At 35.2% G+C, this 27,942-nt stretch overlaps 1 protein-coding gene across 14 annotated transcripts in view; it reads left to right on the forward strand.

Moving 5' to 3' along the window:
* Window positions 1-4,608: 4,608 nt before the first annotated feature.
* Window positions 4,609-27,942, forward strand: part of LOC131146637 (phosphatidylinositol N-acetylglucosaminyltransferase subunit C-like) — a 51,391-nt gene continuing 28,057 nt past the window's right edge. For 4 of the 14 annotated variants that reach the window (XM_058096353.1, XM_058096352.1, XM_058096363.1 and 1 more), the window contains exons 1-3: window positions 4,609-4,741; window positions 4,847-4,909; window positions 7,919-7,974. In XM_058096353.1, the coding sequence (XP_057952336.1) occupies window positions 7,931-7,974 (44 nt within the window). In that variant the 5' untranslated portion in view covers window positions 4,609-4,741; window positions 4,847-4,909; window positions 7,919-7,930. Of the gene's footprint in view, window positions 4,742-4,846; window positions 4,910-5,603; window positions 5,624-7,918; window positions 8,028-19,890; window positions 20,208-27,942 lie in introns of those variants that run through there. The other 10 variants (XR_009134422.1, XM_058096362.1, XM_058096355.1 and 7 more) reach the window with 7 other exon arrangements.

Consider the following 27,942-nt stretch of genomic DNA (forward strand, 5'->3'; position numbering starts at 1 on the left):
TAAGTGGTATTTGTGTTATGATCTTTAATATACTTGGTACAAAACAAATTTATATCATAAAGTCTCAAGAAAATTAAGTCTATATTCATAAGGACAATTTTTAAATCATATTAGTGTTATAATCTTTTACAAACTTAGTCCTAGTTGGGTTTAAAAGATTAATTATGCACCTCTCAAATTTCCTGAATACCCTCTAGTATTTGGAGCATAACTTTTGCTAAATAATTCCAAAGAAGGCAATCTTTGTGTCTATGGAAAGTTAAGAAAAAATATCACAATTTTCATGTTGAATACTTTCAAGGAAAAATAGTCTACGGTTTCAAAAAACCGTCGATGATTTGAGACGGAAACAAAACACCAACGGGCGAAAAACGGCTAGTTTTCAAAATAGCTTTTTATATTAAACCCCCAACAGCCATAAAATAGCTAGTTCGCCCCTTTGCCTATATATACAAGTCCATATACTTGTATAGCAATGGTTTTGATGATTTTTACATGAGTTTGGTGATTAACATCTTTTAATACAAAACCTAAGTACTTTGCATTTTAGCTCTTCATATCAAGTGCTTAATTTCTCTCTTGCTCTTTAATCTTGTTTGATTCATTTCTTGAGAAAAAGGTGTGAGGTAGTATTGTAATTGATATCAGCTCAATTAAAGGAGCATTACTTTGTACTCCATCCTCTTATTGTAAGAGGTTCTTTGTGAACCAATTGGTGAAGGTTCTTGGTGAACCGATTTGCTTGCAAGGCTTCTTGGTGAACCTTGCGGCTCTTGATGAGCGTTGTGGGATTTGTTCCCATGTGAAGGCTCTGGGTGAGCGTTGAGGGATTTGTTCTCATGTTGTAAGGCTTCTCCGCCGGTGAAAGAGTTTGTTAGTAGATTGTGGAATCCTTGAGTTGATCTCAAGGCGTGGATGTAGGCTTGGTGTCAAATGACATTAAAATACCAGTTTGCTGACTTTTTGATTCCGATCCCTGGTTTTGATTATGAGAAACTGCATATTACTAATATGTGTGCCTAGTACTTGAACATGTCATTATTTCAGTACACACACATGAGAAAGGATTGTTGGAAGCCTGAAAGACTTAAAGATCATACTCCTGGCATACTCCATGGAGAATCTGAAGAGCAGAAGAAAGAAGAAGAAGATTCCTATTGTAAATGCGTTTACGTTTTAAATTTGGTCTGTAATAATCTATATCGGTCTGTAATAATCTTTGCATGTCATGCATGTAGGTAATTATAAGCTTAACATGACCATAATTTGACCATAGAGACCAAATGACCTTAGGGCACCCTTCGGTCAACCGACGTCGGATTTTTGGGACTATCTCAAAATGACTTCAGTAAGACCATAGTATGACTCTAGGTTCCAACATACACACACACACATATCATACAAAATACACGAGTGTTAAAAATGCACTAAATTGAATAATATTAGGGAATTTGAGATAGCTCGAGTGATTGAACCCCAAGAGTTCAAAGCTCCTCGGGCGACCGAACAAAATTGTGCACACCTTCCACAGGCGCTCGAACCACCTGAAAAGGACATTCCACCAACTCGGGCTACCAAGCTGTTTAGTTCAAATTGAGCCCCGGGCAACCGAACACACGAGTTCGGGCTACCGAACCTATGATTGGGCACCTGAATTTATGAAATGTTTTTTACTTTGATTTGGGCCACCGAAATGAAACTCGGGCTGCCGAACCTATTTAAAGACCTTTTATTATTGTGTCTATTCGGGCGACCGAATCACGGTAAAGCCACCCAAATTGCGCGCGGGTTAAAATTATTTAATTGTGATAAATACGGGTTATTTTGGGTTAATTTTATTTAAACATTTTGGAACTTTTCTAAGAATTCCCAACATGTCCCAAACGGTTATAATTTTACCCTAGCCTATAAATATAAGTTTATTTGTGTGGATTAAGGTGAGATTAAGAAAAATCATTAACCAAAATTCTGTTAAACCTAAAATCCCATTTTGCTTATAATATTTCCAAACACTCTCATACCTTCATTCCATTGATTATTTTTAACTTTGTGAGAGTTTTTGCTTGGGTTATTAATTAGTAGAGGTTGCTAATACTTTCATTGTTCTTGTTTGATTGATTTATTTATTTTTGGGGAGTTAGCAAAGTTTATCCCATAAATTTGAATATAATAAATCTTGTGTTGGGATAAACTAGTAAGCTTAGGATATTTGCATTGTTATTGCAAGTGTCCCATAACTTTGATTTTGTTGTGAAAAATATTTTCTACAAACTAAAATATTTTTCAAACTACTTGTGTGTTTATTTCATCGAATAAAATATTTTGAGTTAGTTTGAATATTTGATTAAGCATCTTTGAAACTTTAATTGAACATTGAGATTTGATATTAACGTGTTTCAAAGATTTAGCTTGTTTTGAATACTCTTGAGCATATTAGTGATGATACCTTGTTGAGTGTTGCTTGCACAACATCACATCACTGAACTTACATTTCCTATATTGTTGATGTGTGATTGATTGAGTATACTGTGCGTATTGTGGTACATATTTACTTTACATGAAAGTATAATCACTGTACCAGTCTTGTTGTGAAAAATACTGTTGTATTTCTAGGCGTGACCTAAGGGGACGGTAATCCAACTCGTAAGGATTGTTATAGCCTTCTCTGCCCCGCAAAGAGAATTTGTAAATATTGAAGTCAGTCCTATGCTAATTGACTTGGTTGCATTAGGTGCCGCTCCACCCGCTAGTGAAATTTTCGGGCTTGCGAGTTAGAGGCGGGCACGTAGGCACAGTTGGCCGAATCCTGATAACATTTCTTGTGCGTGCTTTTAATTTCCGCTTTTTAAATTCCAGTACATGAATGTTTATATTTTACTATTGTAAATGATTGAGTTTATAATTGCATAGACAGACGCTAGGTTGAATAATACTGCTATTAAACCGATTAACCTAGGAAGTAATTTTTTTATAACCAATTCACCCTCTTTCTTGGGAATACACCAAAACTAACAGAATGTTAAGCTTTTCTACTTTACTCTTTGTTTTACATCCTGTGCATGATTTATATTTTATATATTGTGATATAATTGTTTGTATCTTATAAAGATTTATATTTTGTAGAGAAAAACAAAAAATACGCAAAAGAATCCATTCACCCTCCTCTAGATTCTACTCTTGGGCCAACAATATATATAAAATACAAATAGTATAAAACATTTTTTGAACAAAACATATTCTTATTTTTTAAAGGTATGATCCTAGCACTATTATTTTTTATGTTGTATATAGAAGTAAGAATAATGTAAACTAATTTGTTGGCAAAATTATTCTAATCATTCAAAAGTAATACTATATATTCCTAGAAGAAATATATGTAAAAATAGAAAAATTTAAAATTATTGCATGCACAAAAAATATCTCTGTCTTTGTTAAAGTAAGACCAAAAAGGCACCAACTTCCTTCCCCTTGAAAGATTTTTTTTTACAAAATATAAAGGGAGGTTTGTGTCTTTTCGGTAAATCTCATGATAGGTTCATGAAATTCTTAAAACCTCTTAGGAGGTCTCTAGAATTTTTGAAACCGTAAGGGATGTCAGTGTCTCTTTGTCAAACTTTAGGGAAGGTCAATGACTTCTGTCCTAAATATTTTAGGTAGCAAATTAGAATTTAGAAATTGTAATAAATTTATTAATATTTTTATTAGCATACATAAATTATTTTTATGGAATAAAGATAGAAAATATATAATTTAAATTTTTATCTATAATGATATATAGATAGTAAATTTAATATTTTTCCTAATATTATTCGGAACATTCCCCATCATATTAAGTCCTATATCTTAAAGATTTTTCTCATGTATGCATCAACATAGTTTCATAATAGTATCTCTTGTTTATGCATATATTTTACAATTTTAACCAAGATATAAATTTATAGATAATTTTAAATATTCAAAATTTAATATTTTAAATCAAATTATGGCAATGTATTATTAATTTTAAAAAAAATATATATCTAAACTTTATTAAAATTCTGTTAAAAAATATTTACATAATTTTATTTATATGCAATTAACTAGTCTAATAAAATATCTTGAATAGTGTATTTAGGCATTTAATAATAAATAAGTAGCCTTCTCCTACTATCCTCATTTTGACATAAGAAACGTTTATTTATACTTAGTAATGAACTTATTAAAGTAGATTGGGTGAAATAATCTGAACAATTTAAACAAATTATTGGATAAAAAAATTAGAACTCATATTCAACTTAATTAGGTAGTGAATTTATGATTGTTTGAATCAGGTAATTTATGGCAAATGATGGATAATATTTCATTCTTATTTTAAGTTAAATTTTTTCTTTTTTTTTTACATCTGATAAATAATTGATTTCATAAAATAACTACGTTATTTTTAAAAATATAATTTGATAAAATGTTAAGTATTTAAAAAAACTATTACAAAAGTTTTATATATAATTTGATAAAATGTTAAGTATTTAAAAAAACTATTACAAAAGTTTTATATATTCTAACTTAAAATTAATTATAATTTGATTGAGATTAACAAATTTTTATTCGTATGATTTGATATAGGCTTTTAGTCTTGATTTAATGAGTAACTTTTTAATGGGAACCCCCTCGTCTCCACGCACAGCTGCGCCAACCTTCACGCACAGCCCAGTGCCAGTCCCACGCACAGCCCTCTCTTCTCTCTTCTCTCTTCTCTTCTGCGGTAAGCTACTTCTTCTTCTTCTTCTTCTTCTGGGCGGTCTGCGTTCTGTCCAGTGGCTATGTTTTATTATTATTATTATTATTATTATTATTATTATTATTTCAGATTGTGTCTCTCCACTCTGGTTTGTTATCTTCGTGCTCGCACAACGCCCTAGATCCAGTCCAGGTAGTTATTATCTTTTTCTTCTTCTTCTTCTTCAGATCTATGTTCCTCCCTTCTCCTCATCTCTCCGATATTTGCTCAACTATCACCATCATCATTATCTTCTCATTTTGTGATTCTACTACGGCAAAGATCCCTAAGCCATCGTTATCGTCGTCTCGTTTTGTGATTTCTTTACTGGTTTTCGTCAGTTCGTTAAGAGTTTTGATCACAAACACGTTAGAATTTCAACTTCATCCCTTAAACATCTGAGACGGGCGACATGAATTATTCGTGTCGTGTTTCCTTCAATTATCCAATTCAACAGTCTTTAATTGGAACATGTTTATAAGCGATTATCTGAAAGCAAGGAGCCCAATAAAGCATTATCAGTTTTATTGAAATGCTGCCAGTAGAGGTCTCACTCGACCATTAAACATGCCTTTTTTAATTCAGAATTCTTTAATTCACCTGCTTTTTTTTCATGGGGGCCATGGTGTATGCACATGAGTTCTTTGATAAAATTCCGAATGTGAACTTGGTTTCGTGGGTTGCCATGTTGGATGTGAATGCTAAGTATGGACGCCTAATTAAATTTGGTGCGGAAAGTAGTTGAATTGATCGGAGGGGATTTTCAGTCATGGAACTCCTTGATTTATGGGTATGTCATGGGGGCTGCGGATCATAGGAGGCATTGGCATTTAGAGAATGCAGGTTGTAGGATTGAGGGCAAATGAGGTGACAATGATTAGTGTGTTGTTTTATTGTGTAGGATGCTTATTCTGAAACTGATGAATGTTATTTGTATATCATGGGTAATGTTTGGGTTGCATTCTCTTCTGCTGGTTCAAATTCAAAATTTTCAATTTGCTTACCAAAAACATTTATTAAGATATTTATGCTATATATGCCTCAAAATATGAGGAGGATGTGCTCCTTGTTCTATTATTGTTTTTTATTTTTAATGTTCTGTTTTCCATAGTAAATTGCTTTTGGTAGCTGATCTATTAGTAAAAATGTGTTCCTTTTTTATTCCTGAAAATAGAGATATATTTTAGATTCACAAGGCAAGGGAAAGAATAGGAAATGGGGCTGAAGGTAGGATTTCCTTTGTAAAAGCTATGTGATGGGAATCAATTAAAGATAAGTAAACTATGTCAAGTTGTTTAATGTTTTTCTCTGCATTCTTATTGTTAAAGCTTAATATATATTGTTGGCCCACAACATAAAAACTTAAGCTTTTAGGTAAAGTGGTAATCTAATATAGTATCCAAGTTAGTTACCAGAAGGTCCTAGGTTCAACTCTTGTTGCCCGCTTTTTTTTTTTTGTTTGTTAAAAATTATCTTATTCGCTATAATGGATGTTGTTTATTGTTTGTTTATCTCTTCACATTCTGTTAGGCTGGCTTGCAAGGGAGTGTTTAGACTTGATAAATATTATTGGCCCTCAAACTAATAGCTTAAGCTTTTAGGTAAAGTGGTAATCTAACACTTATTAAGTTGTGGTCGGTTTTGAAAATGGGGCTGAAGGTAGGATTTCTTATGTCAAATATGTGTAGTGCAAAACAATTCTAATATGTAAAACTGTGTAGGGATTTTTTTTCTCTGCGTTCTTATGAAGTTATGGCTAGTTGTACCTTTTAAGAAGTTGCGTTTCTCAACATTATCTCTCTCTCTCTTTATTTTTATTTTTTTTTTCTCACTAGAATTTTGGGCAATGTGTCCCATATCATATGAAGATGAATTCTGTATACAACTTGCATTATTGATGCTCAGCCATATCATGCTACCCAAAAAAATGTCTGGAGTTGAAATGATTAGCATGGTAGAGCTCTCTATGCTTGACTTAATTTTTACATGTTTTATCAGGTAGGTAAATATTTTATCAAATCCTTTTCAAGAATATCTATGCCTCAACATGAATTTTTATTACTTTGAAGTAGGATCTGTTTTACAGACAAGCCTTAACATGATTATGCCAGATCTAGATTAGATTCAGAATTGTCGCTGTATGATGGCATAAAAGTGTGTAATTTAATGATTATTGAGCAAGCTTATTTGGAGCTCTTAGGTAGTGTTCAAATCCATGGGGAGATGTATGCCACCGTTCTTTGAACTTACAGAGCACTTCTTATTTAGTATCACTTGTCTTTGGTAAAATATATATTCTCAAATCTCAGAGGTTCTCATTTGTATTTTAGCTTTTTGGTGGTCGTTCTTTTTATTTTATGATTGTTGAATTGTTTCTTGAAGATGAAGACCTACCTCTTTATATGCATATAACAATAATCACATAAAACAATATAAAAAACACAACATTTAAGAGTTAACTTTTTCTGCTCTGGTATGTGCTGGTTGTGATATGTCACAAATATTTGAATGGTATTAATACTATATAAGTTGAGTTTCCAGCTCTTCACTTGAACCCTTCAACATCGACTAGTGCTGAACTGCTGATTCTGTAATTTGGTCGAAGCACAATTGTATTGAGAAAGCTTACACATGTTATGCATCAGTGATGTTATAATAACTCATATGTAACAATGTTTTAATCCCAAATACAAGAAACCAGCACTTGAGACCTTTTCTTTGTTTAGCTTTATAGACCCACCTGAAATCCCAAAGCAGGGTGTCTAAACCTTGAGATGTATTTTTAGACCAATTGATCAAAACTTGAGCCTATAAATAAATTTAGCTCATCTTTGGAAAAAGTTGGCAACGTGAACAATTTTAGCTTTTATTCATGCATACATTTCTAGTTATCACTATTGTTGTTGTTGTTGTTTTAAAACATGCATTTATAGTTCTGGTTATATGGATTATGGACTTGATGCAGTAATACGGAGCTATTCATTGAAACTGTATTTGATCATGATCTTTATGGCATGGTACAACAAATTATTTAAGTTCATTGGCTACGCAATGATTCTCTCTCTCGTGTGTGACTGTGATCAATTTATTGTACTTCACTAATTCAATGGTATAGTGCCTTAATATTCTTCTCACAGCATTTAGTTTTTTATTTCTTTTCAGACTGGTGCAGTAATGTTAGGAGTTATAAAAAAGTTTTTCATTGCATCAATGTTTATGTGGGTAGCTCCAGTTCTGATATTATATGGTTTTAACCACAACTTATTTCCTAGTAAGCTTATTTTAATTGCTCCCAATAGAATTGGATTCTATTTTCATTATTGCATCAATTTTACGCTGGTAGCTCCTATTGTGTTTTTTTAAGAGTTTAACCATTATATATTTCCCAGTATTCTTATTTAACCAATTTGAATACCCATTGATACAACTTCTTCCCCAATGACAGCTACTTCGTATGCAAGTGAAATTTTCACTTTTATTTGCCCAGTATGATGAAAATGCCCCTAAACGACAGTGCACCTCCATTGGTGATTTCACAGTCACTCAACCCATTGAAGCCTTGATGGATCATTTAGATTTTGTCACCCAAATCATATCTTGCCATTCCTTTGCACTTGGGTCTGTAATTTTTATTTTTATTTATTTATTTGTTAATTGATAGATGTATGTGTCTTTTCAGACATTTCCTGTGATGCCTTTTTTGGTCTTTCCCTTCTCTTTTTGGATGTGAAAAAATTGATTTAGTAGTTGGATTAAGGATCTTATGATCTTAGCCTTGACTTGACCTCCTACATAATGATGCCAACCAAAAACTTGGAGTTGTAATTTAGTAACATTAAATGATATTTTCATTGCATGAGCTAGCAATTAATGTGTCTGTGATCTTTCTTTGTTTGTTATCATGTATGGTTAAAAGTATTTTAGGTAATGCATCTTTTTTTGAAAAAAAATATTATATTAGGTACTGTTAAATATTATTATAAGTCAGATTAATAAGTAATTCAGGCTATGAACAAAAATTCCAAATAATGAAAATTTTTGGTTAGGAAGTAGCGGAGATTTCCTTTTCTCTCTCTCTCTCTCTCTCTCTCTCTCTCTCTCTCTCTCTCTCTCTCATCTGTCACTTGAGGTGGAACCTATCCATTCTTTTTGGGAGGGGGACCCGGGGGGGGGGGGGGGGGGGGGGGCGCACAAGAGGCAAGAAGCAAGAAGCAAATTGTGAGATAGCCTGGGACTAAACTAGGCTTATCAATTCTACAGCAATATTTTGAATAATGGAGTTGTCGTTGGGAGTAACTTGTTATATAGCAGCTTGTTTGTGGATAGCCAAGTGTGGTAGAGGGTAGTGTTCCAAGCTTGCTTGCAGAGGATTTCAGGTGTTAAGGAGCCCAGTGAAGCCAGCCATTGGGCGGATTGGGCCCAGTTAGAAAGTCTTTTGGGGATGTTGAGTGCAGGTTGGACCCATCATATAATCTAGGAGGTTAAAGTGCATTGAAAGAATAGGTGATCCCTGGTTTCAATCCCAATGCCGCAGAGTTTGCACATTGGATCTGAGGGTTTTCCCCCAAGCAACCATATTTACCTGTATTGTGGATCTGTCTCTTTTTGCAAGACAAGCTATAAATGAATGGCTGGGGATTCTTTTCTTGTGGAATGAAGTTAGCCCGGTCAACAGTAGCAAGATGGTCTCTGGTTGTCATAGGCAGAGGAGAGGTTGAATTTGCCAGATGGGTTAGGGGCCCAGTAGGTGAGATTCTTCTGGTTTATGGTTGGGCAGAATGTAGTGAGGTCTATTAGGTGCAGGATCTTGGTGGACAGTTTTCTTTGCCATTTCTACTGATTGATCTGAATAGTGGTCCCCAACTTTGAAGTTGGGGGGAGCTCAAGTTCAATTGGGAGGTGAGTCCCAAAGTGGTCCATGAGATGGCTAGGGGGTGCTAATCATCACAGAAGAGGACAATGTCAGATCCTTTACCAACTGTGTATTTAATGTGAGGGTAGGCAATTGCTCTTGCTTTGAGTAATCAATTGAAGGCCATCCAATTTATTTATCTCTAATTATGTATCATGACCTGTGGCTGGGATTTTGAAACCTAAATACCTAACTTGCCTCCTATATAAAAGGGTTGTCTTGTTTCTTCATGCTTTTGCAAGTTTCTAGTACGATTAGTGGTTAATTTTTTGATTGAGAATTCCATGTGATTAAGAATTACTTGTTTATAAAACTCAATTAATTACTCTCCTTCTGTGATCGATAAAAAAACTAGAATTTTTAGTTTGGCTATAGAGGAACAACTGATGGTGCAGACTCTGGTTAATGTTTTTGTTAATGGTTATTTTAGTCTTTTAGTATTATTATTAAGTGTGTTCATGCTATGTTGATTAGTGAGAGCTGGTAAGGGTATTATGGTCATTAGAATGTATTGATTTATATTATAAATAAAGGGAGAGACCTATAGTTGAGTAGGTCATTCATTTAGTCAAAAATATAAACATGGTATCAAGCATGATCCAACCTAAATCCTATCACCAATCCACTCTCAGCCACTGTCAGAAAACACCCTCCCGTCGCTGCCCTTCTCAGAACCACCACAACCCTTCATTATTTAACAAAACCAACCATATAGCCAAAAATAGAATCCTTTGAACAATCTCCCTGCAAAACCCTCACGACGGCGGCTCCAAGGAAGAGAGTTCCTTCTAGCTTCTACAACCACGCCTTCAGTTTCGTCATCTAATGATCATATTTCCCCTGATTGCTGTCCAAAAAGGTAAAGGACACGTACACAACATCCCATCTCCAACTATGTTTTCTATGACTTCTTATCACCTTCCTATTATTGTTTTGTTACTACTCTATCATCTGCTGCCATTACTAAATTTGTTTCATAAGCCTTAGCCCACTTTGGGTGGAGGAATGCCGTGGTTGAAGAGATGAATGCTTTACAGGACAATGATACTTGGGACTTGGTATTTCTTCCTCTTGACAAATTTGTGGTTGGTTGTCTCACGCATACACAGTGAAAGTCAACCTTGATAGTTCTTTGGCTTGTTTGAAGGCATGTCTTGTTGCTTAGGGGTATACTCAAGTGTATGGTTTGGGTAATTTCGACACTTTTCCCTGGTTGCCAAATTTACATCATACGTCTGTTCACCTCTTTGGCTATGACTTGTCACTGGCATCTGCATAAGTTAGATGTTAAAAATGCCTTCTTGCATGGTGATCTTGAGGAGGAGGTCTAAATAGAGCAACCACCTGGGTTTGTTGCTTAGGGAAACTTTGGCTTAGTGTCTCGGCTCAAGAAGGCACTACATGGTTTAAAACAATCTCCAGAGCATAGTTTGGTCGATTCAGTGTTGTAGTTTGTAGTACTTGAGTTTGGCCTTCAATGTTGTGCAGTGGATTACTCTGTGTTTTATTATCATACCTCATCGAGTAAGATCCTTCTTATTGTGTATGTGGATGATATTGTAATTATAGGTGATTATGATCGAGGTATCAAAGCCTTAAACATTTTTCACAAACTAAGTTTCAAACAAAGATTCGGGATTGTTGAAATACTTTTTGGGTATAAAAGTGTCTAGATCTCGTATGGAATTGTTTTGTTGCAGAGGAAGTATGTTCTTTATTTGTTACCTAATCCTGGACGATACTAGAGACTTGTTGGAAAGTTGAATTATCTCATAGTCACTAAGCCGAACATATCTTTTGCAACAAGTGTTGTGAATTAGTTTTTTTGGATTTTCTGTGGACAAGTCATTGGGATGCAGTAATTTGCATCTTGAGATATTTCAAAGGTGCACTTAGGAAAGATCTTTTATATCGAGGTTAGGGTGACACTTATATTCAGGGATATATATAGATGCAGATTGGACCAGGTTGCCTTCAACCGAAGATCCACGATTGGGTGTTGTATCTTGGTTGGTGGATAATTTGATTTCTTGGAAGAGTAAGAAACAAATTGTAGTGGCTAGGTCAAGTGCTTAGTCAGAGTATATAGCTATGACTTACACTATATGCAAACTTGTTTGGTTAAGAACATGTTGGAAGAATTGGGGTTTCCACATTCTCAGTCTGTGGAGTTGATGAGTTATAATCAAGTTGCTCTTCATATTGCCTCCCATCCGATCTTCCATGAGCGTACGAAAGACATTGAAGATGATTGCCATTTTGTTCAAGAGAAACTTGTACAGAAGCTCATTATTACAATACTACCACTTATGTGAAGTCTGACAAGCAGTTTGCTGATTTGTTTTCCAAAACTTTAGAGGGTGCTTGTGTTAAATTCCTTTGTAACAAGCTAGGAGCATATGATGTCTATGCTCCAACTTGAGGGGGAGTGTTGATCATCATTTTAGTCCTTTAGTATTATTATTAAGTGTGTTAGTGTTATGTTAATTAGTGAGAGTTAGTAAAGGTATTATGGTAATTAGAATGTATTTGATTTGTGTTATAAATAGAGGGAGAGACCTATCTCCGAGTTATGTCATTCATTTGATAAAAAATCTCTACAGTTTTTTGTAGGTAAGAGAAAAAAAATATTAATAGCCAGCGCAAAGCACAAAAATTTTGAGGACACGGTGTCCACATTGAACAATGAACAATGACTAAAAAGATTACAAAAGAGCTGCCCTCGAATTCCTTTCAAGATCAGATCAGGGAGTGATAATTCCCAAAAGAAACCTAGAGAATGATCCCAAAAGGAAGCCAAGAATATGAATTTATCTCATAATAGACGTGGAGAAGATGAACACCCCTAAAGTTATTGCATTCCTCTCAAGCCAAAGAGTCCAAATGATCAGAAAAACTGCCCCATTCCATAGAATGTATCCCTTTCTGCTTGAACCAAAACCCTATGGCTTGCTAGCAAAAGATTTGTCACATCTCAAGACACCACGCATCATGCACATGTTGGGACTCAGAGACACGTAGGGCTTTTTTATCTATAATGTCATGCATATTAATTCTATCGCACAACATAGTCCAAAGGGAGGTCCAAATCTTCAAGGGAACCTTAGCCTTCCAAATGATTTGGTTCCAAGGGAAAGAAATGGTGGAAGGGGCTTTTAGGAGATGTGAGAAAATTGATTTAGAGGAGAACAACTCAAGGAATCACCCTCCCAAATTCTCTAGTCCTCCTTATTGGAAGGATTGAAATGGTTTAACATGGAGAGCAGATTATGTGTAATGTTGGAATCATTATTCTAACTTCACATATACATGCTAGTGTTATGTTTTCTAATTTCATTGACATGCAGGGCTTTTTTATCTATAACATGTCATGCATATTAATTCTATCTAGCAACACAGTCCTGATGAAGGTCCCAATCTTCAAGGGCACCTTAGCTTCCAAATAATTTGATTTCGAGGGAAAGAAATAGGGGAAGGAGCTTTTAGGAGATTTGAGAAAAATGATTTAGAGGAGACCAACTCTGAGGAATCACCCTCCTAAATTTAGTCATTCTCCTTATTGGAATGAATGAAACGCTCCAGCATGGAAGGCAAATTATACGTAATGTTGGAATCATTATTCTAACTTTACATGTACATGCCAATGTTATGGTTTATTATTTCATCAATGGGTCTTCTCCCTCTTAACCAAACCACGACTTGAGAAACTAGTCTTTTGAAGATGTCAATTTTAGTGGTTCTGGGCCAAAAAATAGCAATGTTTTATAGCCAGTTTTTTTTTTTTTTTCCAAGTCCGCTTGTGATGCACTTAATATCCTAATATTTTCACACACAGCCGATCTCAAGCCCAAGTAAAGGAGGAGGGTTGCGTTAGGTAGCTAACAGCCACCATAAAACTTGTCAAATCGCTATGATATGAATCCTTACGAATTATTCTTTGGGGCGTTCCCTACAAGCGATATGTTACACTTATACCACCTGGGTGTAGTAAAAAGTAGGCAAGGATGGGCTAGGTCATTGCTCCGAAATGCACGCCATGTTGGCGCCTGGGTATGGTGTCAAGTATGTGAGGATTCCCCCATCATTCTCATGCCATGTTGGCGCCTGGGTATGGTGTCAAGTATGCGAGGGTTCCTCCATCATTCTGGACGTGGGCGAGTAAAGAAATTAGTTCAGGAGACTAGTATTAGATTAGCAACGTGAAATATAGGGACACTTATGGGTAAAAGCATGGAAATTATGGACAAAATGATTAGAAAAAAAACTAATCTAATCTGTCTTCTAGAAACTAAGTGGGTGGGGGAGAAAGTTAGAGAAATTGACAAATCAGGATTTAGACTTTGGTACACTAGTAAAGAAACATATAAGAATGGGGTAAGAATTATTGTTTGTAGATGTCAAAAGAGTAGGGGATAGAATTATAAAAATCAAGATGGTCTTAGGCCAAGAGATAATAAATATCATTAGTGTTAATGCTCCTCACATTGGCTTAACAGAAAACTTTAAGAGAAAATTTTGGAAAGATATGGATAGTTTTATACAAGGCATATTAGGGGCCGAGAAAAAATTCATAAGAGCAAATCTGAATGGACACATTGGAAGGGATAATAAAGGTTATGAAAGGATACATGGGTGATATGGATATGGAGACAAAAATAAGCCTGGGGAGATGATCTTAGACTTCGCTATGTCATATGATTTTATTACAATGAATATTTGCTTTAAGAAGAGTGAAGAACACTTAATAACCTTCGGAAGTGGACAAAATAAAAGTCAAATGGATTTTTTCTTAACTAGGAGGGTAAATCGTTTATCTTGTAAGAATTATAAAGTTATCCTAGGTGAAAGCTTAACCACATAACATTAAGTTCTAATGTTAGATATTTGTATTAAAAATGGAAGAGTGGATAAAATAAACCAATGTAAGAGAACTAGGTGGTGGAACCTAAAGGGAAAAATTAAATGATCAAAGATGGTGATTGAACTATAAATGATGGTGTAGAAACTAACACTCTTTGGAGTAGGATAGCTAGCTCTATCAGAAATATAGAAAAAGAGATTTTAGATGAATCAAATGGAAGATTCTCAAATAACAAAGAAAGTTGGTGGTGGGATCAAGATGTCCAAAAAACTGTAATGACAAAAAGAATTTGGTTTAAAACATGGCAAAAATGTAGAAACATGGATAACTTTAAAAATATAAAGAGGCGATAAAAGATGCAAAAAAGTTTGTTAATGAAGCTAAACGTAGGTCATTTAATAATATGTATGCTAGATTAGATACAAAGAAGGGGAAAGAGGTATATTTAAACTTGCTAGAGCTAGAGAATGAAAAAGTAAGGACTTAGTAATGTAAAATATATAAAAAGTGAGAATGATATTATCTTAGTTAAGTTAGAAGAGACATACGAAAGATGTCGAAGTTACTTTAGTAAGCGATTTAATGAAAACCAAGTAGAAGACTTAAACTTAGAATTGACAAATAAGGAAAAGACTAAAAATATGAGATTTATTTGCAAGATCATAGTTAAAGAAGTTAAGTTTGCAATAAAAAAGATGAAAAATAGAAAAGTTATGTGACTGGATAACATCCCAATTGAACTTTGGAAATGCTTAGGTGATAATGGAATTACATGTGTAACTAATTTATTTAACACAATTATAAAAAGTAAGAAAATGTCAGACTAATGGAGGAAAAACACTTCAATACCTATATGCAAAAATAAAGGAGATATTTAAAATTTTAATAACTATCGTGCAATTAAACTTATGAGTCATATAATGAAACTTTGGGAAAGGGTAGTTGAACAAAGATTAAGGCTAGAAACAAAGGTCTCAGAAAATCAATTTGGTTTGATGCTTAGGAGATCTACTACAGAAGTTATATTTTTTAAGAAGATTAATGGAAATGTTTAGGGAAAAGAAGAGGGACTTGTATATGGTATTTATTAACTTAGAGAAAGCATATGATAGGATACCTAGGGAAGTTCTACGGCGAGTTTTGGAAAAAAAAAAAAGTGTATGTAGTAGGTATATTGATGTTATTAAGGATATGTATATTGGAGTAATGACTAGTGTTAGGACTATAGGTGGAGAGACTAGAGAATTCCCAATCACAATAGGTGTACATTAAGGATCTGCTTTGAGCCCCTATCTTTTTGCATTAGTGATGGATGAACTGACTAGGAGTATCCCAAATGACGTTCCATGGTTTACGTTGTTTGTAGATGATATTGTCTTAATTGATGAAACTAGGGGTGAAGTAAAGTCTAAGTTAGAATTATGGAGAGAAGCTTTAGAATCTAAAGGCTTTTATGATAAGTAGAAATAAGATAAAATATATAAAATGTAGTTTTAGTAATAGTAGGAGGAATATTGGAGACAAAGTTAAACTTGATGATGAAGAAATCAATAGCACTAGTAGATTTCAATATCTTGTATCTATTATGCAAGCTGAAGGAGAAATTGAAGAGGATCTAATGCATAGAGTTAAAACAGGTTGGGTTGGAGAAGTGCTTCAAGTGTGCTTTGTGATCATAGAATACCCTTAAAATTAAAAAGGAAATTTTATTCGACGGCTATAAGACTAGCTTGGTTCCACTCCTCCGACTTCTTTAGCCACTTCCGCCTTTGTCGTATTTGGGAGAGATTGCTTTGTGGCAAAGCATTTAGCAATGCTAGCAGCCTAGAGGAAGGGCTTGTTGGGCTTGCTTCTCATGAGAGGGAATCGGAAAGGAGCTCATAAACTGGGTGGGGTGGGCTTTTGGGCACACGGAAAAGGGGAAGTGGATGGAAGGTGTTTATTAGCTAGAGTTGGTGGTGGGGTCGCTATAATGGATAAGGTGAGTCTTCTTACACGGCTGGATGCCCGGCTCTATATGGATCAGAATGTTGGGCGACTAAGAAACAGCATGGCCAATCTTCGTAGGTATGGTATCACACCAAACATATCAGGGTAAGTGCCTATTTGGATAGGAACCAAACATCTTTCATAAACATGTACAATAGAGTTATCAATCCAAGATATCACATAAGGATTTGGGTGAGGTTCCGGATGAAGCTGCATACTAATGACTCCATTCATGGAAACCACATACATTGGACATCTTCCATCAGTGATGATTTTGCAAACCTTTTCTCCGCATTTGATAAAGGTGTTGAAAAGCTTGAAATTACACCCAAAGTTTGGCAAATGGCATTCCCTTTTCCTATAATTTGACACAGTGTTGCTGAATTATGCATATGATGTAGCTATATATTACAACCCTTTAACACAATTTCCCACAAGCCTTTACTCCCAATTTCTCAAAAACTATCTTTAATCCACCTTGTTATTGATTGTCCTGCTGAAATGAAACAACTTCACGAAGAAAACTCTCAAATCACAGCAAAAAAAAACCAAATTTTTGATGCTGCTAGTGACAGTTTCTAGGGTTTCCTACCAAATTATTGTGCTTGCTTGAAATGCAGTGTCTCTACAATTAAAAGATCTCCTTGCAGCTCAAAATATTGCAAAAAAAAAAAAAAAATCAAAATATTGTGGCTTGGCAATTACTTGTGAGACTGGAACTCTCACTAGCAGTTGCCAGTGCGTGGGCTACCGTCAATGGTGCTTCAAAGTTGACTTTTTATGTGAGGGTAGATCAGGGGGTTGGGGAATAGATTGGTTATGGCTGTATGTCAAAAAAACTCCAGCAAGGGTGGATTTTGAAGAGGTCAGCGACTGGCGAAGTTTTGCCGGAGCGTGGAGCCACACTAATGGTTGGATGATATGATGAAATTTTGAGGGGAAGGGTTTTGGAGGGTTCTGTTTTTGGTGATGTGGGTGGTGTTGCAGGATGGTTGCTGGAAAGTAGTGTTCAAGATTTGAGGACACGTTAAAAATACTGAAATTTCAGAATAGAAATTAAGAGATGAGAGAGTAACAGAGAAGGAGAGCTCAATGGAGATAATGGAAGAAGAAGAAGAAGAAGAAGAAGGGAGAAAAGCATAACAGAGAAGGGAGGATTAATACAAAACAGAGGGTGAGAGAACAGAACAGAGAAAAGAAAGAAGAAGAAAGGAAGAAGAAGAGAAGAGGAGAAGAGTGAGGGAGAATGGGTGGACTGAAAGCTAGAGAACAAGAAGAGAAGAAAGATAAAGAAGCAGCAGATGGGGAGTGAAGTTACAGAGCAGAGGAGGAGAAGGAAAGAAAAAGAAGAAGCAGCAGCAGAGGGAGATAGAAGTTGCAGAACAGTGGTGGGGAAGGAAGAAGAGAAGAAGAGGGGGAAGAAGAGGATTGAAAGGAGAATATAGGGGAATTGAAATGGATGAAAGAAATTGTGGTTGGGCTCTGATACCAAATGATGCAGGGACAGCATCAAGGTTTTGCAGCCATGGAGAAATTAGAAGAAATAGGAGAGAGGAAGGAAAGGGAAGAGAAAGGAGATACTAGGGGGGAGCTAACATTCAATTCCAATTCAAATTCATCAAAAACTAACTACAACATGGCTTTCACATGCTATTTGTAAGAAAGCCTCTTTACATGAAATTACATATAAACTCCTAAAACTACATTATGTTACAAATATACCCCTACACAAATATTACAAACAACCCCCAAATACACATAATCCTCTTCTAATTAGTACTAAACAGACATAAACCTACTAATTAAACCCAACAATTATCAATCCAATTCTTCTTAAGTAGTCTCAAACATGGATCTTCCCAAGGTCTTGCTTCTTTTCTTACAAGAAGAAGAAGAAGAAATTAATACTAAACACATAGTGACCTACTAATTAAACCCAACAGTTATTAATCCAATTCTTCTTAAGTAGTCTCAAACATGGAACTTCCCAAGGTCTTGCTTCTTGTCTTACAAGAAGAAGAAGAAGAAGAAATTAATACTAAACACATAGTGACCTACTAATTAAACCCAACAATTATCAATCCAATTCTTCTTAAGTAGTCTCCAACATGGATCTTTCGGAGAAGAAGAAGAAGTCTCCAACACAACCCCCAAATACACATAATCCTCTTCTAATTAATACTAAACACACACAGAAGAAGTCTTCTTGTCTTTCCCAAGGTCTTGCTTCTTGTCTTCTTAGTAGTCTCTATCTTCCCAAGGTCTTGCTTCTTGTCTTACATGAGAGAGAGAGAGAGAGAGAGAGAGAGAGAGAGAGAGAGAGAGAGAGTTTGAATTATGAGAGAGAACATGAACAAGTAGGAGAGGAAGAAGAAGAAGAAGAAGATCCAATTCTTCTTAAGTAGTCTCCAACATGGATCTTCCCAAGGTCTTGCTTGAGAGAGAGAGAGAGAGAGAGAGAGAAGAAGTCTTCTTGTCTTACATTCGAGAGAGAGAGAGAGTTTGGATTATGAGAGGTGTAGACACCCTATTTTTGCCCTAACCAAATGGAACAAGGGGTCCCTTCTCATTATATTATTATTATTATTACCTTATTTTTATTTTTATTATTTTATTATTTTATTATTATTAGTACTTTTTTTTTTTTATCTTTATTTTATTATTACTTTCTTATAATTATTTGAATTATTATTTATTACTAGTAGTATTATTAGTATTACTTTACTATTATTATTTTGGATATATTTATTATTATTATTAGCACTATTTTTATCATTATTATTATTACTATTTTATTATTATTATTATTATTATTATTATTATTATTATTTTTAGCATTTTTTATAATCGGTGTTATTATTATTATTATTTACCACTATTATTATCATTATTATTATTATTTTCATATATTATTATTATTACTTTATTATTATTTCTATTATTTTGTTATTATTATTATTATTATTATTAATTATTGCTTTTAATATTTGTATTATTACTTTATTTACTAATTATTATTATTATTATCATCATTATTACTATATCTATTATTACCATAAAAGTATAAAAAAAATAAAAAAGAAAAAAGGAAAAGAAAAGAAGGATTTTTAGGGTTGGTGTTTTTATAAATAAGGAGGCGCTGCACACAGCCAAGGAGGGGAGGCGCAGCACAGCCAAAGTCAAGAAAAATAAAAAAAGTCTGCTGCTTCTTCTTCTTCTGCTTCTGCTTTTGCTTCTTCTTCTTCTTCTTCTTCTTCTTCTTCTTCTTCCTGGAGACACACACAACAGGCACCTCTCCTTCCATCTCCCTCATTCTCTCCATCCCACTCTCCCTGCTTCTTCAGCCGCCAGCAAAGTCATACTAGTTCCGAGCAATCCACAGCCACTGCTGCAACAGCACTCACGACCACCCACTAGCAGCCGCACCAGCCTTTGCAGCTCTCTCTGGCGATCACCAAGTACCAGCAAGCCCTGCTGAGAGCTTGCAAGACCACCGCACCACCGCCTTGCTGCCGAGAGTTCCCCTGCTTAGCCATCATCTCCGGCGGCCTATCACAGCAACCACAGCGTCTCTTCACTCGGCCACTGCTGCTCCGGCCAGACACCAAACTTCCTTCTCCACGGAGCCACCTGCCAGAGCCCCCTGCTGTTGTTCGTGAGCCATGAGTCCCGACGGCAAGATCTCTCCGGTAAGTCCCTCTACTCGTGCACACCGCAACACAGTCCGGTCACTTAAACACACACAAACACACGCACTCACTGCCAACACACATGCACGTTTTTTTTTTATTGTACATCTTTGTTTATTTTAATATATTCTGAGATATATAAATTGTTGTTTATTTTTGCAGGCATATATATATATGTATATATAGATACGGACATATATTTTCTGATCTTGTTTAGATGTTAATATCTAAGGGTAGTTTTTTTTATGGTTTGTGCTTGGTTGGCGTGTGATTTTGTGTATGGTTTTTATTATTGCTATTATATGTGTGTCTCCATATTATGTTCATGTTATATTCATTATAAAATTTCTAGTTTTATTGTATATTTATCTTGCAATATTATCAAAATGTGTATAAGTGGGTTCTAATATTTAAAGCTTAAGTTTTTTTTATTGTATGTGCGAGTGAACCGTGATATTGTATGTTATTAAATTTCTGTTTGTTCGTTCTTCCCGTATTGTCATATATTTATTGCTATTATAATGCGTGTTGATTGTTTTGCGCTTAGAGTTTTTGTCATAATTAAGGTTCATATGTGGGATTATTATTATTGTATATATTTAGTGTTTATTTCATATGTAGCATATTGATTCTTAGGATTGTACATTAATGATAGGGTTGATTTGTCTCCATAATTACATTAGTTGCTTCCATTATTTATTATTGCATTTTGTACGTTAATTTTAGGGCTTTATGTGTTTTCATGTTATAAATTTAGGGTTGGTTTTATTGATATTATTATTATGATATTATTGTGGTGTCTTATTATTATTAGTATCTGCTATTCAATTACTATGAAATTATTATTTGTGTAGTGTTATTAGGATATTGTTACTATGTGTTACTATTATAATATTGCATAATATTATTAATATGACATTATTATTATAGGGTTATTATTATAGTAATATGTTTTATATACGTGTTGTCATTAATGTGATATTTTATTGTTACTACTATTATTATTACTATTATTACATATTCTTAGTATTTTTGCTTTTGCTTATTTGATGTATTTATATTTTGTATTATGTATTGTGGTATTTATTTTCATTATTTATTTTCGTGTGAGTATCCCTATGACTTTAATGCTAGGGTGTGAGCTTTCGGGCTTCACGTACCCTAAGTTCTGAGAGAATATGTATATATTTATATATTACATATATTCTTGATTATTTATTTATTTATATTGCATGTATATTTGTAAATCCACTAATAGAGGAGTAATTTGAAAGACTTATTAGATTAACTTAGGGATATTCTAAATTAATTAGATACCGTTCGTAAGAACGGGTGTGTAGGGGGTGCTCGTACCTTCCCCTCGCGTAACCGAACTCCCGACCCCAACTCTGGTAACATAGACCCATTCTACCCTTAACGGGGTAGTAATCAAGTGTTCTAACTACACTAAAAGGTTAGTGGCGACTCGACATTCCTTATTTTTTTCCAAAAATTTAAATCACATTTTTTTATTTCGCCACCCCGGTGCACTCGCGCTCCGAGACGTCGCGACAGCCTGGTGACTCTATTAGGAACCTTTGGTAGTCAAGCCAATAATTAATTAGGAATTATCCAAATTTAAATTTATTAAGTCTTTTAATTACTCCACTTTATTTTGCAAATAAAATACCCCTATGTTTGAATAAAGTAATTTGTTAAAATTATAACCTGTTTGACTTAGTAAATATATATATTTCCATAGTTGTAGATATCTTGGAATTAATATGAATATTTAGTTTCCATACAGATGGATACCCTTAATTAATGTATATATTTGGTTTCCATATAGGTAGACATTCTTAATCAAAGTATATATTTAGTTTCCATATTGGTATGTATCCTTAATTATGTGAATATTTAGTTTCCATATAGGTATGTATCCTTAATTAGGTGAATATTTAGTTTTCATAAAGGTATGTATCTTTAATTATGTGAATACATAGTTTCCATATAGGTAGATATCTTTAATAAATGTGAATATTTACTTCCCATATAAGTATGTATCCTTAATTATATGAATATTTAGTTTCCATATAGGTATGTATCTTTAATTAATGTGAATATTTGGTTTCCATATAGGTAGATACCCTTAGTTAATGTGAATTGATGTTCTCATATATGTAGATATCCTTTATTAATGTAAATATTTTAGTTCCCATGTTTGAAAACATTTTTTTTTTAATTTGTTTCCATTAGTGTTAGAATAAGCATGTGACATGCATGTGGGGTAGCGGGATTAGGTTAAATATGAATTCACACTTTCACACTCTATACCCGAGCCTTCCTTGCTAAGTTTAGATAGGAGTGTAATAGCGCCAGTCCCTTCGTGGCAGAGCTTGATGAGACCCGCGAACCACTTCGCTCAGTTTAAACTTTGTCCAAACCCCTTTGGGCAAGGATGTAGGTTAGATTGGGAACCTTTTTATCAATAGGGATTAGAGCCTACCCACACATACTTGTATATAGTTTTCCTTAACTAGGATAGTGCCATGAAGAACCCTGTATATATGTACCTCCCCTGGGTCGGGACATCCTTCTCCCCATACCATCTATTGTATATATATTGTGAGATACCTGGTATTATACCATGCATTTTGCATCCATTTTAGATTTACATACTATTTAGCCAGTATTCTGAAAAAAGCTCAATAATGAGACCATAACCCATCCTTTCAAAGAATGAAGAACTTGGCCCAAGCATTTTAAAATATGGGTCGGCCCAACCCTTTTCAAATAACTCGGGCCCGACCTTTTCCTAAGCAAAAACTTGGCCCAGGCCTGATTTTCAAAAAGGGTCAAACCTAGATTTCAAAAGAAGGCTTCGACCCCATTGCCTAAAAATTTGGGCCAATATTTTTCAAATAATCCAACCTCAATTCCTTTTCAACTAGGGTCTTATCCCATCATGAAATAGTTCGAAACTCATATTTTAAAATACTTGAGGCCCAAGTGCACACTAAAGTCCACAAGTCCGCATTGAACGAATCCCACGGGTTGACTAGCCTGGGTCAACCCCAACCTCAGAACATAATCTGACCCTTCATAGAATCTGAGGTACATGGACCATCATCAAGGAAAGGAATGGTTGAAGGAGAAATTGAATTGAAATCGTGGCCCATCAATGATCGTTTTAATCTTGAAATGTTTCATTAGTAGAATTTTTCAAAAATTCTGGCAAAGTAGTCATTTTGGTTACATCGCATTCATGTACTTCATGCATAATTTCATGCATAGCCATACACGATAAGGTGCATACATGTTCATATCCCTATTGGTATATATCCGTGCACTAGTTGCATCCATGCATAAACGCCTATTGCATACCCTGATCATGCATCAAAACACTTTCATTCATGTAGTACATAATTGTGCATTCATAATTCTAAAAAGGAAATTTTTGGTTTACAGTTCCTAATCAAAGAGGTCGTTTGAGTAACATAAAGCAATAATTGAGACCACCACGCATCAGTACAATACCAGGCGAAGAGTAAGAGAAATGAGTGAATAATTGGAAAATAGGGTCCTGAGTCTGGAACAAGGACAAGAAGAGCTAAATGATAAGATAAGTAAGGTCCTAGAGTTACTGATGAACAAAGGAAAGGCGGTGCAAGTTGATGTCAGAGTAGATGTGGACCCCACTCATCCCCCAGGGTTCACCTCGGATCATGAACAAACATCAGTTCCACCACCTGGTGTCATGGGGGTCCACTGCCAAATATGTCTCCTTTTAGCCTTGCTGTGCCAGCATAGGGGTTCCCAGTGGCAGGAACTCCTCCGTTAGTACCTTCTGAGTTCTAATATGGGGATAGGCAAATCTGAGGCTGAGCGTCGCTGTGACGTATTGGAAGAGTGTTTGAAAACAATGGAAGGATCTAATACTTTCGATTTCGTTAATCCAAATGACCTTTGCTTGGTACCAAAAGTCACCCTGCAGCCAAAGTTCATATTGCCAGACTTTGAAAAGTTCGACGGGATCCGATGCCCTCGAACGCATTTAGTGATGTACTGCCAAGCAATGGTCGCTTACTCAGACGATGAAAAACTAATGTTGCATTGTTTTCAAAGAAGTTTGACCGGGTTCACTATCCGTTGGTACATTCAGCAAGATAAGGAACAGGTCCGCACCTGGAAGGACTTGGCCAATGCCTTTGTTACTCACTACCGCCATGTGATGGAAATGACGCCTGATCGAATGACTCTACAAGAAATGGAGAAAAAAACCTCCGAAACATTCAGAGAATATGCTTATAGGTGGAGAGATATGTCGATCCAGGTGGACCCCCCGGTGAGTGACCGAGAAGCCATCTCTTTGTTTGTAAGCACATTAAAAGACCCCTACCGCACGCATCTTCAGGGAGCAACTCCCCACGATTTTATGGATATTGTGGCTGCGGAAGGAAGAATTGAAGGCAATATCAAGGCGGACCTAGTCAGGGATAGTGGCGCAGAAATTGGTCCGGGCAAAAGGTGGACTAATTGGAAGAAGGAAGAAGAAACACAAATGATATAGGGACAATTTAACTGGAAGAATCAGTACCCAAAAGGTGGGAACCAATGGTCCAAGAGAAACTTTGTTTTTGAGCCCGCAGTAAATCAAATAGTGCATACGGGCATGAGGCCCCAATTCATGAATCCTAGGCTTACACCAATCCCGTCGAATCAGCAAACACATGACAGGAATGTGACTAGAAACTTCCAAAGGGTGGACCCTATTCACATGAATTATGCTGAATTATTTCCTCAGCTGCGGGAAAGGGGGATGGCATCTGCAATCCTTGGGATGCCCGTTACGAACCCTCCTCCATAGTGTTATGATCCTGAGGTTCGTTGTGAGTACCATGCTAACTCTCCCGGCCATACTATTGACTGATGTTGGGCCTTCAAGCATAAGATGCAATCATTAAAAGATACGAAATGGTTAGCGTTTGAAGACAAACAACCGGGAGTCTAGGAGAATCCTTTGTCCAAACACGAGGAAGAAAGTGGTTAACATATTAGAGAGGTTCCCAAATCAATGGTTTCAGTTGTTATCCATAGAGGCTAAAGTGCTGGAGTAGCAAGCTTTTGACTATCTAATCCTTTGATGTTCTTTTGTTTTCCCCATTGTTATTTGTCTTTTATAATCTGTGGACACCTGTGTTTCGGAAGATTTTCTATCTTTAATAAAATAAATTATGCATTTCGTTATCTCACTTGCATCATGAGTCCAGTTGCAAAATTTTGTTTGCTTATGTTTCATGCAAGAATAGGGAAAATAATATTGTCAGTATTCACAAGCCAGAAAGAGCCGTTAATTTTGAAAAATTTAACCCAAGAGGCGAAAGTAGAGAAGGATGAAACAATCATCAAATTCAAATGTTATGAAGAAGTATCTTACTTTCCAAGAAATTCAATGAAGGGGTTGCGCTGTTATGATAATTTCCTGTCAATTCGTCGCTCGTTTTTTGATCAAATGATGGATGACCCTCTTTGGCCGACTAGTTATTCCTAAAAAGAACCCAAACAATGATTTACCATTTGTTAATCAAGTTGAGGTTGAATGTTAAATCAGTTTTTTCTTAAAAGTCAGATTACTAGAAATCTAACTTAGGCATGGGTACCTTAGCGTTTGACGAATCATTTGAGACAATAATCATTACTAAAAGGATGACAGACCATTTTTTTGCTACCCAAAAGAAAGTCAAAGAAGAAATCTTTTGCAAACCCTTTTTGAGCCTGACAAATTTATTTCTTGATTAACCTATCAAAGGATCACACCCCACACTAGGGCAGTTTTAAAAAGATTGGTCCCAATTGAAGTTCAAATGAGAATAAAGTTTAAATTCCTTCATAAAAGGAAAAGTTAAAGTTGCAGTAAAAGAAAAAAAAAAAATGAAGAAAGAAAAAAAAAAAGGAAAGAGAAAGAAGAAGAAAAGGAAGAAGAAAGAAAAATATGGGACATACTACATATGTGATCTTTGACCAAATTACCCTTGATGAAATTGATAAATTTTGAGCCTTATTTAAATCTTTTTCCTACGACCAATACCCTTAGCCTACGTTATGGCTCAAATGAAAGTCCTGTTTAGATTGGTATACATTGTTGTCTTAGATGAATTGTCAGACTCAACATTGAGTTTGAATTATGTAATGACCTGATCGTAAAAAGGTACGTAGGCAGCTTGTTTAAATAACAAGTTCGGTCAATATCTTGCAAAGCACCTCAACTCTAACTTGGGGGCATAAAACATCATTTGGAGTGAGATTTTTTAGCCTTAGTTTTCCTTTTATTCTGAAAGCCTGCATCCCTAAGTCTACGTTTCGTCCTGAGTCTTAAAGACCATCTTGAGATCAAAACATGGGTTGATGAAACTGGGGCAGTTAAAGAGAAAGACAGTCGTCTAGTCTGGGAAATAAACGTTATACGACTTTTGAATACTGGTATGAATTTTTCCCTATGATTGCATTGAAACATGGTAAAACATTAATTTGGTGCGTGTGGCTTTTTGATATAGCAAGTTGATGTCATAGTAGCATAATCATTCCTTGTTCCAAAAAAAAAAAAAAAAACCCTTACTGTTTAGAGCGTTAAAAGAGGATGGATAATCAAAGAGTTTCAAAATCTCTAGTAGTTTTTACGAAGAAGATACTTATGGAGAAGGAGTAGCCTAACTGGGGCAAATGTTATGTCAGGTTTCAAACATTTGCCTATTCAACAAAAACCAACAATAGAGTCAAGATCAGTAGTTGAGTTTCAGTGGGACTCATTCAAGCGCTTTCTTATCAGATTGGAATACGAATATGGGGTCAAGATCAGCTATCGATCTATTCAATTGGGCAGATTTTGTGATTTTTATTTGAGCTGAGTCAATCACTTGCATGACCAGATGACTCAAGAAGATTGAACCAAGATCAGTTACAGACCCATTCAAATGCGGCGAGTTTTATGTAGAGATTAAAGATGAGGTCATTGATTACAAGCGCGTTGGGAGAAAAGATTAATGCATTGTCATGCATTACACAAATTTTACGCATTGCCATGCATTTCATGCATTACCTAAATTTCATATATTGCCATGCATTCCATGCATTACCATACACCTTATGCATTGCCATGTATTTCACGCATCACCTAAATTCCATGTATTGCCATGCATTCCATGCATTATCATATATTTCATGCATTGTCATGTATTTCATGCGTCACCTTACATTTCATGAAATACCATACATTTCACGCATTACCATAAGTTTCATGCACCATTATGCATTTCATGCACTGTACAAAAAATCTGCCCCAATTGAATGGATCGATAGTTGATCTTGACCATATATTCGTATTCCAATTTGATAAGAAAGCGCTTGAATGAGTCCCACTGAAACTCAACTACTGATCTTGACTCTATTGTTGGTTTTTTCTTTAATAGACAAATCTTTGAAACCTGACATAACATTTGCCCTAGTTAGGCTGTTCCTTCTACACAAGTATCTTCTTCGTAAAAACTAGTGAGGATTTTGAAATTCTTTGACTATCCATCATCTTTTAACTCTCTAAAGAGTAAGAAGAGTTTTTTTTTGTTTTTTTTTAGAATGAGGAATGATTATGCTACTATGATATCAACTTACTACATCGAAAGGTCACACGCACCAAATGAATGTTTTACCATGTTTCAATGCTATCATAGGGGAAAATTCATACCAGTATTCAAAAGTCGTA

This window comes from Malania oleifera, chromosome 13 (assembly GCF_029873635.1).
Source record: "Malania oleifera isolate guangnan ecotype guangnan chromosome 13, ASM2987363v1, whole genome shotgun sequence".
NCBI classification, from domain to species: Eukaryota; Viridiplantae; Streptophyta; class Magnoliopsida; order Santalales; family Ximeniaceae; genus Malania; species Malania oleifera.